At 36.5% G+C, this 19,541-nt stretch overlaps 2 protein-coding genes across 5 annotated transcripts; one reads left to right on the top strand and one right to left on the bottom strand.

Moving 5' to 3' along the window:
- The first annotated feature begins 45 nt into the window (after window positions 1–45).
- Window positions 46–851, top strand: LOC127808905 (FAS1 domain-containing protein SELMODRAFT_448915-like). Its single transcript, XM_052347614.1, has one exon. The coding sequence runs from the start codon at window positions 105–107 to the stop codon at window positions 831–833; it is 729 nt and encodes a 242-aa protein (XP_052203574.1). The 5' UTR covers window positions 46–104; the 3' UTR covers window positions 834–851.
- Window positions 852–1,745: 894 nt separating this feature from the next.
- Window positions 1,746–18,565, bottom strand: LOC127808298 (lysine-specific demethylase JMJ18-like). 4 transcript variants are annotated; one of them, XM_052346779.1, is made up of 12 exons: window positions 18,321–18,565; window positions 16,310–16,499; window positions 15,632–15,700; window positions 15,256–15,333; window positions 14,625–15,134; window positions 14,304–14,528; window positions 11,699–11,860; window positions 9,627–9,995; window positions 8,418–9,363; window positions 8,173–8,276; window positions 3,819–4,016; window positions 1,746–2,444 (listed from the first exon to the last, which is right to left on the bottom strand). In XM_052346779.1, exons 2-12 carry the CDS (start codon window positions 16,469–16,471, stop codon window positions 2,031–2,033), a joined length of 3,237 nt encoding a protein of 1,078 aa, XP_052202739.1. In that variant the 5' UTR covers window positions 16,472–16,499; window positions 18,321–18,565; the 3' UTR covers window positions 1,746–2,030. The 4 variants fall into 4 exon arrangements, with proteins under 4 accessions (XP_052202739.1, XP_052202742.1, XP_052202741.1 ...); XM_052346782.1 differs by having other exon boundaries at window positions 16,310–16,434; XM_052346781.1 differs by lacking the exon at window positions 18,321–18,565 and adding an exon at window positions 18,214–18,262.
- Window positions 18,566–19,541: the final 976 nt, after the last annotated feature.

Raw genomic sequence — 19,541 nt, 5'->3', positions numbered from 1 at the left:
ACTTTTATCTTCTGATCTTATTGCTTGGGTCCAGAGCTTCAACCTTTTACAAGAACATTGCCGGGAAAATTAACAAATTTACAGAGAAAAGTGTGGGAGAATTCATGGCAAACTGGCTCAGTCTCCACCTCCTCGTGGCGATTCTCACTATCACCATGGCCACCCTTGCCGCCACCTCAACCGCAAAGTCACCTCAGCCCCCGCCGGCGGCGGGGATATGGGACGAGATCATCAAGAACATAACCGACGTCCTGACCAACGCCGGCGACTTCGGAATTTGGGCCGATCTCCTCTCTGCCGCTGCTTCATCAAACCTGCCGCTCAGCGCCACCCTTTTCGTCCCGAGTGACGACGCCCTCTCCCATCTCGCCACCATCATCAGCTTCGACCCCTTCATCATCCCCTACCACATCGTCCCTCAACGCCTCTCCTTCTCCGATCTCCAACTCTTCCAAACCCGCGCCCGAATCCCAACTCTCCTTCCCTCCAACTCCATTCTCATCACCAACAACTCTCGCTTCAACTTCACCATCGACGCCTCGCCCATCACCCGCCCCGACCTCTACGCCAACTCCGACGTCTGCGTCCACGGCCTCAAGACCATCCTCGACTACTCCATTTATGGCGCTGAATCAAACTTCTTCGCCCCGCCACCGCCGTCGGCCCCCGAAACTGTGGCGCCGCCATCTGGAGAAGATGATGCCATGGGGTGGAGGTTGTCGAATGCTCCGGCGGGGTGCCTGTGTGCCGAGTTTCCGATAATGGTCGCTTTCTTGATTGTTCGTGCTGCCTTTTCGTTCAAGATTCTTGGGTTTCTTGGTGCATGTAGATAGGGTTTGCATGGAGTTGGTTTTTCTGTTCAGTTGGCGTTTGTATACTTCGTATTGCAGTTTAATAATCCTTGCTATCATCCGATTCTCCATTAATGTTTGGTCTTTGCTTAATGTTTGTATATTTTTATTTTTATTTTTAAGGTTCGATATACAAATAGACAATAATTCTTATATATTTTTGTATTACAAGTTTACAATAACTAGATAATTCAAGGAAAGTAATACTAAAGTTATAATTTTTTTGAATCAAAATCCAACATTATAGAAGTATGCATCTATCTTTCTCATAAATCGTCCTTCCTATAATGTATTGACTAACTTGTTAATTTAGTTGGTATTCTAATTTAGAATCAAGAATTTATAAGTAGTCACATAAATTTATATATATATTTTTATAAAAATAAATTATTAGCATATAAAAAATTCTTTTTTAATTTGTACCATATATTCTTGCCATCACTACATTAAAAATTGCTTTGATATTTTCATGCCAATATTAATAATAAATCAATCATTTCGAGACAAGTTTTGATCTACAAAAAAAAAAAAATACCTATCTTAAAAGTTTAGTTTGTTAACACATTCAAATAAAAGATTCAACTTTTACTTTGTCTCGAGATTAGGCTCAATGAACCTTTGACCACCTATGAAAAGTACTGCCTCATCCATGTACATTTGAGGAACATAGTCGACGAGCGAGAATACTTTCAGACAACCCCGAACATCGGAACATTGAATGCTCATGCCAAACAGGCTTACCACCCTAGTGGTCTCTACTGCACTAATGTTTCATGTTTTATTGGGTTTGTATTTGCATTCATGAATAATTTGCACTTGCAGCTCCTGTTAACAGTTACATAAGCCTTCTACCCATACACTTAACAATCAAATTCCGTACAGCATAAAGACATCTACAGAAAAGAACTGGCACGATCTACACTTAAAATAAGGGTTGAGAATTTATAAACCATGTACAAGAAGCTCCTGTTGGGATAAGTTAAATGGCACTACCTAGATAAGACCAAAATCTGCATTTTGAGTACAGCACAATGAAAATGTTTTGTGCACAACTCAAAATCAAGATATCTCCCTCTTTTATGGCATTATGTAAATATATATATGAAAGAATGGGCCTATAATGGAATAATCAACTATCATAAGACCCTAAAAGCTAAATTCAGAAAGAATTATGAGAGCTTAATTATTGTCCTCCTTATTTACACTTCTCTGGATCTCCTCAGTCAATGTTGCCAGCGCCACACTCCGTTCATGGCTGCTTGACTCGCTGCACAAGATTCGGTGCATCATCTTGAGTTCTTCCGGGTTTGCCTTCTTCAGTAATCCTCGCAGTACGGGCTGTAACTCATCGTTAACTGGATGATTTTTGTTGTCAACTTCTAAATCATCCTGCTCTTCTTTGGTCAAATCAAAACCAAAAACTTTCCCTTCTGTTTTCCCTGCAGATTGACTTGATTGAGAAGGATACTTTCCAGCACAATTATCCTTTAAGCTTGAAGGCAGTTCACGGACGTTTCTGGGATGCTCCTCTAACGAAAGCTTGTGGTTCCAGTACTCCACACATTGACGATTCGGATCAAGAGCTTCAATAACCTGGCAAGATTGTTCTACTATATATCAGCTCATACAATTCAAAAAATACTTGTTCATCTCAGATGCACAATATAAATGGCACATAACATAACATGCAAAACAATCACTAGAAGTCAGTGAATGACTTCTACTTGGTGCCCATGAATCACTTTAGGCTCTCTACTTGTGCCCTTTATCCACATCATTTTCCAGTGAGCAAGTTATAAAGTTCCAAAATTTTATCCTCAATTTCAAGAACTGATGCACTTGGTGATTCCCATTATATAATAATTTTGACACACACATTTCTCCTTAAAAGGGCTCCTCTTTACTTAGTGGGAAGTGCATCCAGCCAACATTTCCATTCAATCATAACTAGTGTTTACAGCAATTTCATGCATACCAAAGGTAGTAAACTCAAATGAAGCATCGGATGAATTACATAAATACCCAGTGCCCTTCCATTATTCATAGAAATCCTTTTCTTGACATAGTTGGAAGTGTTCCTATAATATAATTGACATGATAACTCAGCATTATTCAGATAATTTTAAAAATTCTCAGACATCACTGACAATACCATGGGGAAAGAAAAACTAGACCATTTTTGGGTTATTGTTTTCTAGCTGCAAGATCAACTTCTACCAATCGGGTTAACATGTAAATAATTTGGAATTTTTGCTGGGAAATTAGTTAACATTGAAATGATACAAAAGCAGATGGAGAGAATCAATCAAATATTAGTTGCAGAAACTATGTCACTGGAAAAGGGTTTCTCCAGTGCACGAGAATCAATCAAACATTAGTTGCAGTAACTGTCACTGAAAAAGGGTGTCTCCATTGCATAGGACCCCCCATTTTGGGGGGATTAGTGGAGGGTTGTACTTGTATGGAACTTTACCTTTGATTTCTGCAAGAATGTTTTTCCAAAATTTGAATCCGTGACCTTTAGGTTACAAAGGAACAATCTCAGTGTTGTTACCAAAGCCCACCCTCAAAGGATTTAGTCTCATTTATGTCACCAGGTTAAGATAAAATCATGTGATAGTATAGATGTTCAATCAAGGAATTTGTCCATTGACATAATTATTGGAAATGGTTGGGGGATTAACAAATAAGTTGGAACCATAAAATATTCTGTTTTTAAGCACGAGGCTTATTAAATTGTCAGGGAGAATTTATTTACTAGTTTCACTATAAAAACATAAATGGGGATCATTATTATCTGCCTATCTATAGAAGTCAGATATGGAACTCAAAAAAAAAAAAGGAACAAAGAAAAAGTAAAGAAAACTCATATATTTGAAGTGACTTTTTAGTCAACCAATCTGTTCCAACTTCTTACTTTTATTTATCTCCTAGGAGGTAGTATGCAGAATATGAAGACAGGTTTACCTGAACAATGGGTGGTGAGAGCAACCCAAACATTTCAAGCCCGTTGATGCTTTCAGCAGGCAGCAAGGGCAATAGTCCCTGCTTTCCTAAATTGCTTCGCCTTATGATTTCTTGATTTAGCCTCTGGATCACCATTTCCCAACATTTTTCGGCAGAATCAGATACAATGCTCTCACTTGGGCACTCCTCTAAACTAACCTGCAATATCACCAGAGAACATCATAGAATGTAAAGAAACATATAATTAGACATATGCCTTTTTGAGCTCTTGGAAAGGTGTTCTTTTTGAAAAGTGTTCTAAAATGTATCCAAGGTGTTTTATTTGCTGAGTACTTTCACTAAAAACAAATGCATCTATCCAAGTATATGAATAACAAAACAACATTTAGTGTTATCAGTTGTGTTGGTTTTCCTCCTCCTTCCCCCTCAATAGATCATGCATTACAGTAATTTACTTTCTATCCACTAGTGTTTAAATACAGATTCCCAACTCTCATAGATTTTTCATTTAAACATTAAACTTTGACATTTGAAACTGCAGGTCTATGGACCAAGCAAGAAATGATTAAATGAAGAAGACAACAAATGGACAATCTCTTAAGCTATGTTGGAAATTAGGATTTTCCAACAGAAAAGAAAATGAAAAGAAAAGGTATATATGTACATATATTTTTACCTGCATACAAGAATATTTATTTTCTTTTCTTTTTCATTTCCCCCACACAACCAGAGTTCCAAAAAATAGCATTAAGAGAGGGAAAAGAGTGAAACTAAAAAAATAAGACACAACATAATTAAAGATTGATGTAAGACATCAAGCACATCTTCTGTCACACCTTTCAAACTTGGTAATAAATAATATGTAGCATATTGACAAGTCACTGACTGGTAATCCTTAACAGACAAACTTAATGTTACCTAAAACACCAAGGGTTGTCCTAGATTTCACTATGAAACTCCAAATTTGTTGCTGGCCAATGAATTCCTTGTGGACAATAATTTAATTTGAACCAGCATATATTCAACAAATTTGGCACTTAATACAAAAAGATTTATTGAAAATCATCTGTATTGCACCAGAAATTCGAAATATGGCTCACATAGCTAGATTAGTTGACAAAAAGATTGAATTATGAATACTACTTGTTAAAGATTGAACCATGAATACTGGGTAAATCACACCAAATATCACTAAACTTTAGTGTGTTTTTCATTTTAGTTACTAAACTTTAATTCTTTTCAATGTGATCACGGAAGTTTAAAAAGTTTTACAATGTGGTTACATATAAGATTTTTCGGCCTCTATAGCCGAAGTGGGTGACGTGGCATTGATGTGGCAAACAATAAAAATATTGTGCAATAACAACCAATTAAAACGTGTCACGTGGCGCTAATGGGTTTAATAGGTTTGACACGTGGCACGTTCTGATTGGTTATCATTGCACAATAATTTTTATTGTTTGTCACATCAGTGTCACGTCACCCACTCCGGCTATAGAGTGGCCGTAAAATCTTATATGTGACTACATTGCAAAATTTTTTAAACTTCTGTGATAACATTAAAAAAAATTAAAGTTTAGTGACCAAAATGAAAAACACACCAAAGTTTAGTGATCTTTGGTGTGATTTACCCTATGAATACTACTTGCCACAAAATAGTAATCATGTTACGAGACTTGAATCCTATGAATAAATTAAGTTGAAAAGAAATCACATTTTGCTGATTGTTAAAAGAAAAAGTGAAAGGAAAGGGGAAAAATAAAGAAGGAAATTGTAATATCCCAAGTCGAAATAAATAAATATGTCATTAATACATGAAATATTTCATATTTCATATTTCATGACGCTAAGAAAAGTCTGGAAGACAGCTTAAAGATCTTAAATAGCTGAATCAATGGAAGGGAATACCCCGGAACGTAAATGTCTAAAAAGAAAGGAATATCATTGACGAACGTTTCGAGTCAAGATTTATGATGCAAAAGGAAATCAAAATGGAGACTATTTTCGGTACAACTACGATGCAGCCTAGGAAACCGAATCATCGTAAGGGACTTCCAAAAAGGCAACAAAACCCCGAAAGGATTGAAGTTTTACATAAAGAACAACCTTGAAGTGGTTTTGGGGTAAAACAAAGAGATTCATAATCAAAACGTGATTTTTGCATAGATTCGGGTCTAAGTGAAATTTTTAATTTTAGTTAAGGGGTCGAAAATGATATTTTTCCAAATTTGTTGGGCAAAATGAAGAGCATGGAACCTAGGGGTTCAAACGGTAAAATATCAAAAATTAAGGACTTCAAATAAGAGCCAAAATAAAATTTGGGGAATAACAGGGGTCAAAGTGCAAATTTTAAAAAGGACAGCCATGGCCACCGCCGACCAAGCCATTGCCACTGCTAGCCAGCCTTCTGCCGCCATCAAGGGGGCTATCCAAAGGCTCGAAAGTGGGCCCTACAACATGGTGGATTGATTGGGGTTAGGCATGGCCGAGAATGGTCGTGATTGTCAAGGCATGGCTGAAGCATGGCCGTGAGTCGCTAGAAATCTAGGAGAGGGGTGTTCGTGGCAAATCACCACAAAGTGAAGTGATTTAAGATCGTATCAAGGCATTAAAGGCTTGGATTTGACTAGGCATGGCTCGTTTTGGCTCAAAAATCGGGTATAAATAGGGGGGTTGATGGCTGAAAGCTTTCACCGAACTCAAGCTCAAAATTCATAGCTTTAAAGGTTGAATTGAGGGATAAGATTAAGGGGCTTTTGATCCTTACATTTTTTAGGGTTTTTCTGAAAAATTTGGGAGGTTTTCAAGGCCATTTAAGTGGGTTTCGAGCTTAGCCAGAGTTTTCGAGTGGGTCGCCGGAGCCAGTTTGAAATCGGCTAAATTGGGGCATCTCCGGTGGTGTTTTCAGGTCAAGGGTAGTACCATCATGACTGACTAGAAGTGAACTTCAAAGTGGTGCAAAATAATCGGTCATCGAAGCATCGTTAGCAACCAGAAAGAGGTTGAAGATGAACGGTGCGTGAGGAACACGCGCTAGCCTTTACTCTCAGTTCACGCGCAGGGTGCGTGAAAGCGCGTTGAGCATAATAGGTATTTTCTAAATTTTTGTTTATATTTTTTTAGAAAATTATTTTATGTTTTTTGTGGAAAAATATTTGAGGAATAATTATTGTGGAATTTTGAAAAAAAGGATTTATGAAAAATAGGAGAAATTATGAGAAAATTGGTATAAAAATAGGATATTAAACTCCTTGAGTAAATGTAATGGTCAGGGATCACTGAGGCATCAAGATTTGAGTAAGAGTGTGATTACTAAATCCTAGCACATTAATCGAGGTCATCACTCACTTCGAGGTCTCGGTGCTAATTTCTTTCAAGGTGAGTGTTCCTGCCAAAACTATATTTAATTTCATACAAATGGGTTGGAGTTGCAAGTGGTTCGATCCTAGACTAGACCTGGTTTTATGTAAATGGTTTTAGCATGTTGACATGTCTTGTTATACTATATATCATGTAGATTGCATTCACATGACATGTTGATAATATATGCATATGCTCACGATGATATTATTGATCATGCATTGCATGTGTTTGAGAGTACAGACAGGCATCGCTGCTCTATCAAGGGTGCCCCCATACACCTCGACCTATTAAGGAGGTCGTAAAAATGGAGAGTAGTAATGAGATGTAGTCGACTCAAACGAAAAGAATGAGGACATTTTGCATTTTGCATCCATGCACAAATATGAGCATTGTACCTTACTTAGATGATTCATCATCTAACCTGGGTTTTGCCTTTGAAATATTCAAACGTTCCAGAAGAAGATGTAGCAGAAGCAGGCATGGAAGAGGCATGTAACTACACCTAGCAGTGCATGATGTTTATGATTATGCAATTTATGTATTTAAGTTTCGTCTATCCACTTCAATAAAGACCAAGTGTCAGTTAAAATAACTTTCACATTGTGCGTGCAACTTTAATGCTGTGAATATCACAGTTTCCATACCAACTTAGCAGAGAATGTTAGAGAACCCCACTATTTTTGGACTACTCATTCACACACAGAAAAACTTCTCAATCATTTAAAAAAAAACATGATTGATCAAATGATGCTTAAGTATCAAAGGCTCCAAATTATTGGCACATAGAATGCATGATGGACTAGGAAATCAACAAAATAAATGCACTATTGATGAAAAGTACCAAAATATGTCGGCAACTAGATGTTCCTTGATCTAGCACATTAACAGAGTATGAATGTTTATGCTCTCTGCTGATTTTTTTTTTTTGGGGGGGGGGGGGGCGGGGCGGGGCGGGGGTGAGCATTTTAAAAAGGATAATTCAATAAATTACCTTAAAGAAAGGCCCAATGAGACCAGCATCTAAGATTTCTGATATATAGCTACTCATTCTGCTTGGATTGAGCACATCAAAGAACTTAACCCGGCTTCTGAATCCTGTGATATTGAGTGAAGATTACAGACCAAACCAACAGAAATTGATGCTTCCCATATTTCCATAATAATAATAATAATAGTAAAGAAGTTACTCTAAACAGCAATTATTAGGACACAGGCAAAGGTCAAACTGCAGCATACCTTTTGGAAAGATGGCCAGTTTGCTGCACCACCGCTTTCCAGACACTACTGTTCCATAGTTTATTGGATCAACACAAACTTCAGACTTCTCTATAGAACTGGCTTCCCTGCTCATTCTTGAGCACCCTGCAGTTTTATCTTTCAACAAGAGGTTTAATGGAATGCTTGAATTTAGACAGGAAACAATAGAATCAGGTCCAATCAAGTTACTATCATCAGCCCATGAATTCCCACCATTCCTTGAACAAGAAGGATGATCTTTATCTGAAAGAATGTGTGAGATAGAGGAACCACTTCCATCTTCATCAGAAATTCCATCCAGATTCAGATCAATGCAGCACTTCTTCACAACATGATCTTCATTATTTATAACGGGATCATCTCTGTTGTTCTCAGCTAGTGTGCTGCGTGACTCACATAGATGCAAAGTTTTTTGCTGGGTATCTGAAGGAGCTATTTCCGAAGAAACATGAAGCCATGACGAATTGGTTGTGCCATTTATCTCAATTATGTTCTTGGTTACAGGGTAACAAAGTGGACCTTCCTTTTCCTTTAGAGAGTTGATTTCACACGCCTGTCTCTTCTGATCCAAATGAGTAGTATCCTCTTCTCTGTTTATACAAACTAATTCAAGATCTTCAAATGTCCACGCCTTTAGAGAATCTATTTTCCCCTCCAATCCTTCAACCAATGTTTTCAATTCATCCATGCTGTAACGAAGAAGTATAAATCTATTCTTTGACTCACAGGAACATACCATATTTGCATGTTTAAGACATGCAAACTTCTCAGCAGAGCACTTGCAACCGACAGCAGCAAGGTGCAAGTCATAGAAACATGAAAAGCATTCTCTCTCATTTCCTATATCAAATTCCCTGTCCATCTTTAGGAGCTTCAAATTAGTGGAGAGCTGATGTATTCTTTCCTCTTCTATGAACACCCTTTTCTGAGAAGTAGAAAATGATAAAAACAAAAGAATAAAAAAATAAGTACTTTTAACATAATCTAGATGAGAGCACAACCAACTTTCCAACATAAACTTATTAATGCATGAATTGATGAATAAACTAAAATGTCTGATGCATGTGCGTGGGTTTTTTTTTGGCTTATCACATGCACATATGTATTTGATGGCATGATTTCATGTAATAGAAATATTCACTCAAATAGACATGTTTTATGTCAATATTTAGATATTTATCTGTTTACCTTAACTGCATTTGTAAGCATACCATCCTTGCCACAAAAACTTTGCCAACTCAGGTTTCTCGGAGTTTCCTTCTTGAGAACAGATAACTCCCACAGGGCTTGAGCAGCTTTCTTCGCTGACCCTAATAGCAACTTGTCATGAGATAATGATGTCTTCCGACACTGCTGACTATAGAGCTCTACTGCACTTTGCCCATGTTCTAACCAGTCAACTGGGGCCACATTCACAGCCTCCGCACAATTGAAGCCAGAATTAAATCCAGAATGGTATGCCCTTGGAAAGGTAAGAACAAACTCCCCAGGATGCTGAACAGCCCTATAAACTGGTACGCCCTCAGACTTCAGAACTGAAGGAGACAGCTGAGTTACCTGTTCAGAAAAACCAAACATAAACTTAACACAAGCTGTCTTTCATTCCCCATAGACTCAGACATCCTGACAGAATAATTTCTACAACTACTAAGACAAAGATGAATGGAATATACTTGAGTAAAAGTAGCTAACAAAATGATTAAGTAAGTGACTCCAGGAATCCTGCTGAAGCATGTGGTCCTGTTATTGATGAAGCTCCTGTATTCTACCCAACCCTTGAGCAGTTTGAAGATACACTTGATACATAGCAAAACTAAGCCCAGAGGCAGAAGCATATGGTATATTCCTTCCTGAGTCCTCCTTGCCCTCTTAAAAAAAAAGTGTGGGAAAGTGCTAAATTTTCTATGAGAGTTCAGCAAGTTGATTTAATTCAGAATAGGGATCCCATGAGAAAGAAAAGATGGAGGAAGGATCTGCAAGGAGACATCCAAGATCTGAAGGATCTGAGTCAAGCACTACTTCTGACTCTGACAAGACATTTGGTTTCCAGTCAGGATCAGACTTCACACTTGAAGGGTTTTAGAAATGTGCCAATAAATTCGAAGAGTGTTGGGATAAAGGATTCAATTGAGGATGCAACAACTAGTGAGACCGAACAGAAGGAGAAATGGGAATCCTCAATTGAGGAAATTGAGGTGAATACTGGTGGATGGATGAGCAGCCTACAGATGAGGTTGAGGTATATTATGGAGCTGGTCTAGAAACTGGATCTTTTGGAAGTGGGTTCCCTAAGGCATCATCTTTACCATCCAAAATTAAATCAGATCAGCATGTGGTTTCAAGTTGGAATTTAAATAACTTTTTCTGTCTGCCTGGTTCAGTACTATGCTGTGAAGGATGTGATATCTTGGGAGTTTTAGTGCTGTGGCTCTACATAGGCATGTGCTTTGCTAGATATATATTTGAAATAAATCTCAGGAATTTTGACAATAAAAAAAAAAAAAAAAGACTCCAGGAACCATTGTCTCAATAACTGTCTTTTTCTTCCTTTCTTTTTCCTTAAGAAATAGGTAACTTCTCAATAAAGATATTTTCTACCTGGATTTTTTTTTTCATATGCATATGATCACTTCTTCCTAGACAATTATTGATAGGGATCCTTTAGGTGTGTTGTGATCATAAAAACCTCTCAATTCTTTCTTAGTGGAATGGAGATCCATAAATATACAGGTCCCTTTTGTTTCAATAATCAATATCTCTATAAGATAAAAGATATATACCTACAGTATTAATGAAAGTTATCATTTTTATTGTCAATGAATACATTTTGCAATCATGTGATTTGGCAAGGACTATTCTTGTAATATATCTTAGGATACAGTGGGTATTTTACAGTGAGAACCTTAACAAACATTTTAGGAGAACAAAGACAAAAAAAAAAATACCACGAAGGGTGCAAGCTGCATCCAAGGGATCAGCACAAGACATTTGGTGCAGTTCTTGTTAATGTTCATTAAAGGGTGTGCCTTTGCAAGGATCGGGGGATGGTCATATTTATATGCAGCCTTCCCCTTGCTTTTTTGCAAAGAGGCTATTTCCACAACTCAAATCCATGACCCTTCCAATCAAAAGGGAGCAACCTTACCAAGGGAGGAACCTTCCAGTCACCATGGAATTCATGTTAATGTTTATTAATTCAATTAAAAGTAATGTATGCAAACTTAGCTGCTTAATCACGTTAAAGTACAGCACTCCCTTACCAGTTCATGAAGCAAATCAGGTTGCTCTTCAAACAAATCTGGTAGATGCTTTTTCATGGCCTTCTCCAACTCAGAAGCATGGCTTCCAGGTACTCCATACCATATTTTTGGATCACCCCAGTGTAGATAGTTTAGTGAGTAGAGATGGTGGTCTTCAACATGCTTATCTCGAAACAGAAGAAACAATAGTTAGGTCAAAGCCTCAAATAGTACCTATCAGCTTCAGTTGGCAAATGAGGATAAAACAAACCGAGGACAAAAATAATAAGCAATAAGAATATAATTTGTCTTGATGTTTAAGAGATTATGTTATTTGACTCCAAACAGAAATGTTCGTTGCAATTCTTTAGCTCATCTTTTTGCTTTTCAATTTTGATTCAAACTGCTGTCTAATTGCAACTGAACTGTATTTTCTACGGGGAAAAGACAACATTTAATGCTTGAACTTTGGGGCAAAAGTCAATCAACATTTTCTACTTTCAATTTCATCAATTTAGTGCTTGAAATTTGGGTAAAAGTAAATCAATTTCTTCTACTTTCAATTCAGTGCTTGAACTTTGGATAAAGGTCAATCAAGTTCTACTTTCAATTTAATCAATTAAGTTCTTGAACTTTTTAAAAACAATCAACCTAGTGACAGTTAACATTATTTATTGTAATTTAACAAATCTTATGGCATAGCACTTTAAAACTATTAAAATTTGACATGCCTCCTACATGAAGTGATACTACAACATTAATCAAGAATAAAAAACAAAAATAATACACATGGCCTAAAAAAATCAGAAATGTGTAAATGAAGTCAAGAAATCCATAAATTGGGGATAAGCAGAGACAAGGAAATAGGTGTGGAAGGACCATCGGATAATAGTGATGCAGCAACTATCTCTGTTTACATACCTCGTGGAAGAGACATGCATATTCATGGATAGGGAGTGTATGTTAAGAGATGCTTAGACATACATTCTAGACACCTCAATTGCTCAAAATGATGAAGAGATTATTAAGGATGTTATACACAAAATCAAAACAAGGTGGTTTAAATGAAGAAGTACTTCTAGTGTTTTATGCAACTGTAAAACCCCTTCAAAGCTAAAAAGGAGATTTTATTGGACAGCCATAAGATCAGCCCTCTTGTATGGGACATGACTATTTGAAAGTTTAATAGCAATATATGTAAAATATGAGTATAACTAAGTTAGAAATGTTATGGTCAATATGAAGCCATACAAAAAAAAAGAGGGCAGAAATAGAAATAAGGTTAGTTTTAATAAGATTGGGTTGGCACCCATTGAAAATAAGATGTGAGACGTGTTGAAGACAGTTTGGATATGTGAGGAGAAGACTACTAACACTTGAGAGAAGAGTGTATGGAATAGAACAAATACTTGGCAAAAGATATAGGAAGCTTAAAATAAACTTAATGGAAAACTACTTGACATGACATGGGATATAATATACTTGTGAAAGATATGCCCACAGACAGATTATCAGCGAACTAGAATCCAAATAGCTGACGAATGTACATAGTGGAATTAAGTCATGTTGTTGTAGTAGTATGGGAAAGTTCATCAACAAGTCCTGGACCTAGCTTATCCTTTAACTTATCAATTTGTACTCTTCTATCAAGTTTCATTATCATCCAATTCCATTTACTCTCCCATCTCTATGTACAGTCTTAGCTCATGTTTGGTTGGACAGAATGGAAAAAGGATTGGGAATGGAATGACTATTCCATTCCATTACTATGTTTGGTACAAGCAGGAATGGAAAATCTTATTATGTTTGGGAATGGAATGTCCATTCCATTATTATGTTTGGTACCCCTTCATTTTGATGGAATGGAATGGTAAAAATAATCAGTTGACAAAAATGCCCTTTAACATTTATAAAAAGTGAAAAATCTTATAAAAATGATATTTAATTCCAAAAAATCATATAATTCCCGAATATATGTTAAAAAATTATTTCCTCCTTCTTAGCTAAAATATTAAATACAAATTGAATAAAGATAAATATTTTATTTAATTTTCAAATAAAATTAATTTTGAATGACGGCGGGCTACGGGCGACTGGCAGTGGCCAACAACAAACTTATATGTGTGGCAATATGTAATTATACGAAATTGTGAGGGTAAAAATATAATCATGGCACCCATTCCATGGAATGGTAAGGCTTTCCATCCATTTTGTGATGGAAAGACTTTACATCAATTTGAGGGATTAATGGCCATTCCCTAGGGAATGGATCATTTCATTCCTTCGTAGCAACCAAACAACCTTTTGTAGGACTCCCATTCCCTCAGCCTCCATTCCACCCAACCAAACATGACCTTAATCTACTTTATTTGTCCATGTGAACTATGTAGAATTCAAGATCTGACCCCACAAATAAAGCAATCTATTACCAAACTTTCGACTTTGTGAAATATATTCATCTTAAACAAACATATTAATATACTTTATGAAAGACTCAAGAAACCTGATGTAAAGGAAGTTGCTGATACCATTACTGAAATTTCCAATAATGCAATAACAACTAATTTCTGTCTTTTGTAACAAATTTCCTGAGCTTTATTTCAAATATAAATCTAGTAAAACTTACCCAACAGAACGACGAGAAGCACATCCCAATGTAAAGCCAAGGCACTAAAACTCCCGAGATATCACACCCTTCAAAACATAGTACCGAACCAGGCAGACGGGCAAAGTTATTTAAATTCCAACCTGAAACCGCATACTGATCTGATTTAATTTTGGATAGTGAAGATGATGCCTTAGGGAACCCACTTCCAAATGCTCCAGTTTCTAGATCGGCTCCATAATATACCTGCAAGATTACAACATAATAGCATCCTTCATCATATCTTCAAATATATGCATGTATAAATAAGAGGGGAAAAGGGATATTAGATTAGAACCATACCTCAACCTCATCCGTAGGCTGCTCCACTATCCGCCAATATTCACCCTCAATTTCCTCGATTGAGGGTTCCCATCTCTCCTGTTCAGTCCCATTGGTAGTTGCATCCTCTACTGAATCCTTCATCCCAAAATAACACTCTTTGAAATGATTGGCATATTTCTGAAACTCTTGAAGTGTGAAATCTGATCCTGACTGGAAGCCAAATTTCTCATCAGTGTCAGAAGTAGTGTTTGACTCAGATCCTTCAGATCTTGGATGTCTCCTGGCAGTTCCCATCTTTGAATACCTTCTTCGTTTCCGTTTCCTCCCTCTTTTCTTTCTCATGGGCTCCCTATTCTGAAGTAAGTCAACTTGCTGAACTCTTGTAGAAAATTTAGCGCTTTCCCACATACTCTTTTCTTTAAGAGGGCAAGGGGGAACCCAGGAAGGAGGAGGTACAATCCTGCATACACCATATGCTTCTGCCTTTGGGCGAATTTTTGCTATGTAACCAAGTGTATCTTCAAACTCCTAATGGATGACCATCAGATTCATTGCATGCACACAAAAAAATCAATGATTGTTTATTAAGTAAGATTGTAAAGGAATGGATGAACATTTCTACATGAATAATCAACAACAACAAGATTACCTCAATAGTAGGGTAGAATACAGGAGCTTCATCAATAAGAGGCCTGCATGCTTCAGCACGGTTCCATCTAGCTAATATCTGCTTTAACAAGTGAAAAATAATCTCAATTAGATACCTAACATGCAGCATTAATTAAATAAACCTTTCTCTGTAATAGCCAAAAAAAAAAAAAAATCACAGTGAAAAAGCAATCAAAATAACTTTCATTGAGAAATTGTCTTCCAAGAGACTATCATTCACCCCAAAATTAATCTATTTGAAGCACAGACATGTCAGAACAAATCCATGTTTTTCTATCCACAGAATTATCAAAAATGAATTCATACAACAACTTTTTTAATAAATAACTACAATTAATCAATATTGAGTTTGATACCTTCCGATTATGGGGGCTCCCCAAATTCTCCAGGTTCTCATTTCTCTGCTTGTTTTTGAAAGAATGATCCTGCAAGTAATTTTTGTAAGTTTTGAAGTATAATTTTACATTATTTTGATTCATCTTGGATTTGCAACATGCAAGAACACAGGCAACACATGTTAATATAAGTGGTCCATGCTGTGCAAAAATAAATTGCTAAATGGCTTACCCAGCATCCATGTAGCCAGCCCCAACTAGTGGGATTAAGGCCTGAGATTGTTGTTGTTTCTAACCATATAACTATATTCAAGGAACATAGCCAGTGGAGAGAAACAGACATATAGAATTATATCTTCATCTGTTTTAAATTGTAAATCGTTGAATTGGAACCTAAAAATCTTATAGCAAAGATATTCCTATTGTTACTTTCTACTGGGAGAGTGACTTCTCTTAAACAAGTTGGAAGATGGTAATATGAAAAATAATGCAGCAAACATGGCATGCAAATCCACAGAAGGGAACACAAACCAATTGAGAAAAACACATAAAAAAAGAAAAAGAACAAGAGATGTATATATTGGGGGGGGCGGGTGGCAGATATATATACAGGGCGAGGAAGGGAGGGAGCGAGGGAAGGATATATATATATATATATAGAGAGAGAGAGAGGGAGAGAGTGTGTGTTAAAGAGTAAACCTTCATGCTCTTTCCAGAATCAAACTCTGCTCTGGAGCCTAAGTCAAATAATCGGTAATCAATGCAGTTTCTGCGCCTCAGGGACCGTTTAACTTCTTCTTCCTCACAATAGCCAAGTTCAGTGTCTGTTTGCAATGGTTTGAGATCAGTGGTTGTTTCCATCAAGGAACTGTCTCTAATCCTCTTTATGCTACAGATACAGAGAGATGGAAACAAATTAAGGGAGAATGGTGAAACCATGAAACAAGGACATAAATATGCTCAGTTCTGTTTCTCATAGATGAAATGCACTCAGATTGAGGCTCCTCATTAGCAGATTACTGCCTGAGCAATGGACTTCCAAAAAAACTACATATTTACTCCTGTTTAAATAGAGGCTTTAATATATAAATGATTTTAGATGATAATCCTAATATCAATAGGTGGATTGGCTGCATGAATTTTAGCTTTTCAATCATCTCTATCTATGGCCATATCTTTTCTAAGGTTATTATATCCAATGTCTAGGGTTTCCCACCAAGATTTATTTGATGTTCCGCTATCACTTTTGCAATAAACTTCCGTTTCATCCACTCACTTCACAAAAGTGTGTCTATTGGTCTTCTTCTTACATGTCCAAACAATTTTAATTGTGCATCAGAAATTTTATCTTCAATAGGCACCACTCCAACAATATTACAAGTAATCTTATTTCTAATCCTATCTTTTTTTGTGTAGTTGTGCATATACCGTAGCATCCCCACCTCAGTTACACATATTTTCCACATGGTGACAATAAGCTACTTAGCATCTGATAAAGTTTGGGCATTTGAAAAGAAAATTGTCTCCCATTACTGAACCAGTTAATAAACACATAGCTTCGATGTTCATAAAGTATGGCATGCAATCAGCTTCTCCGGAACCCATTTTAATCACATATGTGGTATGACTATCAAAAAGCTGAACCTGTTGAAAGCACAGGTTAGTGAACTAAGTGAACCTGTTACTTTTGGTTATTACTATTTTTATTGAAAGGTAATAGATATTGCAAATTGCTGTATATGATATATGGCATTGAGAGTCTGGAGGCTGCATATTCATTTGTTTTCTAGGTAGAACTTCCAAAACCATTTAACACCCAAAAAACAAAACCAAAGAGTGGGCCCGGGTTATCATAACATGTATCAACAAAGAAAATAGATAAACCTATGTGGTCATAGTGCTGTCCAAAGATCAATATAGTCATCTCACTGAATGTGCATGGATTCACAGTCATTTCAGCTCATAAACACAATTTACCCAGAAAAAGTGACATCAACAAATAGGTGCAATATAGTTGCAATTGCTACAATAAAAGGCACAAGGATCTGATCTGCAGATTAAATTTTAAGGCAGCGCCAGAAAATAAGGGGAAAAAAGAATAATTGACGTGCAGGAAATGATACTAAAAGCGTGCAAGAATCCATAAGATAGGCAAATAAAAAGATGGAAGGAATTGAAGAGAACCAACATAAGATAACTAACCCTACTTGGTCTGGAAGAGACTTCTGTGCATAAGAACTGTTCCATTGTGTAGAGGCATTGTGGGTTTTCCTAGTCTAACATTTGACATAACCCTTCCCCCGAACAACGAACAAATGGCTAAATCAAATCCTATCTGACAATGAACCCAAACTCCCCACAAACATTCCACAGAATTTCCCCCAAATCCAATGATTCAAACGAAACAAACAGAAACCCTAAAATCCCACAAAGTAAAAGCGAACAAACAAAGAACTCAAATTGGTGAGAGCCATCCATCCAAACCTACTTGATCAAACATGAATCTTTACCATAAAAAATAAATAAATAAACCTTAAACACGAATCTCAGAAAGACAAAAACAAAGAAAAGGTAAAATCAAAGCAGAGAAGGGTAAAACCTACTGGGAAAAACCAAATTGAAAGACAAGGTTGGTGAATGGCGCACAGTAATCATGAACAGAAATTTCAATTCATGGTTGAGATTAACAACTAGGATGGGGATTACCAACCTCAACAGCAGCTACTAAATTCCACGTTGGAGTAAAGTGTGGCCCTTTTTCCTTATTTTCACCCTCTTTAAACATGCATATATATATATATATGATACAAATTAAAGAACTTTAATACCTATATATATAAATATTCATAATCATATAAGGAATGGGTTAGGGAAAACAATGATAGAGCAGGATAAGGACTTCTCCTGAAACGAGGAATTTGGATCTAGAGAGAGAAAGAGAAGGCCGAGTCAAGAGAGAGAGAAAAAATATATATATAGAAGAAGACGAGAAGAACAAACTGCTATCTTGCGCACGCGGTTTCTAACCGACCAGCGAGCCGTACATCGGGAGAAACTCTATTGCCACTCCAACGATGGCTTTTGCCAGCCCCAATCCTGGCTGAATTGCGCATTGCTTTCGCTGGAGATAGCTGCTTTTGGTGGGATAATAGCAGGGTCTTAAAACGAAAAGACGTTGTTGCCCTTCGCGAACCTGGGGGTGTCCCACCCATTGTTCGTTGTTTGTGGTCCCAGTCTCGAATGCCAAGTGCCACGTGTGACTTGGATGCGAAAACGCCCTTCCTTTTTCGGATTATTACTCTCCCCCCCCCTGAAGTTCCACTGTTTGGTTGCGGGGAAATCACAAACCCTACTGCGATCAATACGGTGTTCGGCGAAATCTCATATATTTCTCTTTCTTTTCTATCCTATCCTTTGAAGTTGGATTCCTTCGAAGAAGTTCAAAAATTTAGGTTTAAAAAATTAAATAAAATAACTCTTAGTATAGTAAAGTACAATGGTAAAATTGTTTACAAATTTATTATTATTATATTATAGTCAAAAATCTATTAAAAGACAAAAAAAACTTAAAAACCCAAAATAATTTTTTTAGGTTAAAGGTGTAATTTTTTTCATAATTAAGGGTGTCGCACAAACGCCCAAAATAAATAATTTTGATATTTAAAAAATTTCTCTGAATATTCTAAAAAAAAGTGATTATCTCTAAAAAAATTTAATTTAAAAAGAATTTCAAAATATTAAGATAAATATCATTCATAAGAATTTTAATTCTAACAACATTAAAAAATATCAAAATAAACATTATTTATAAGAATTCTAATTCTGAATTACTTATGATTACTATATATTTCTCTATAAATAAACAAACACTTATTCAAAAAAAATATACACCTCTAATACTAATTTCAATATAGTCTTCATCATTTTCAGT

This window comes from Diospyros lotus, chromosome 8 (genome assembly GCF_014633365.1).
Source record: "Diospyros lotus cultivar Yz01 chromosome 8, ASM1463336v1, whole genome shotgun sequence".
NCBI classification, from domain to species: Eukaryota; Viridiplantae; Streptophyta; class Magnoliopsida; order Ericales; family Ebenaceae; genus Diospyros; species Diospyros lotus.
Note: the sequence above shows the minus strand (reverse complement) of the source record. Positions and strands in the feature narration are given on the sequence as shown.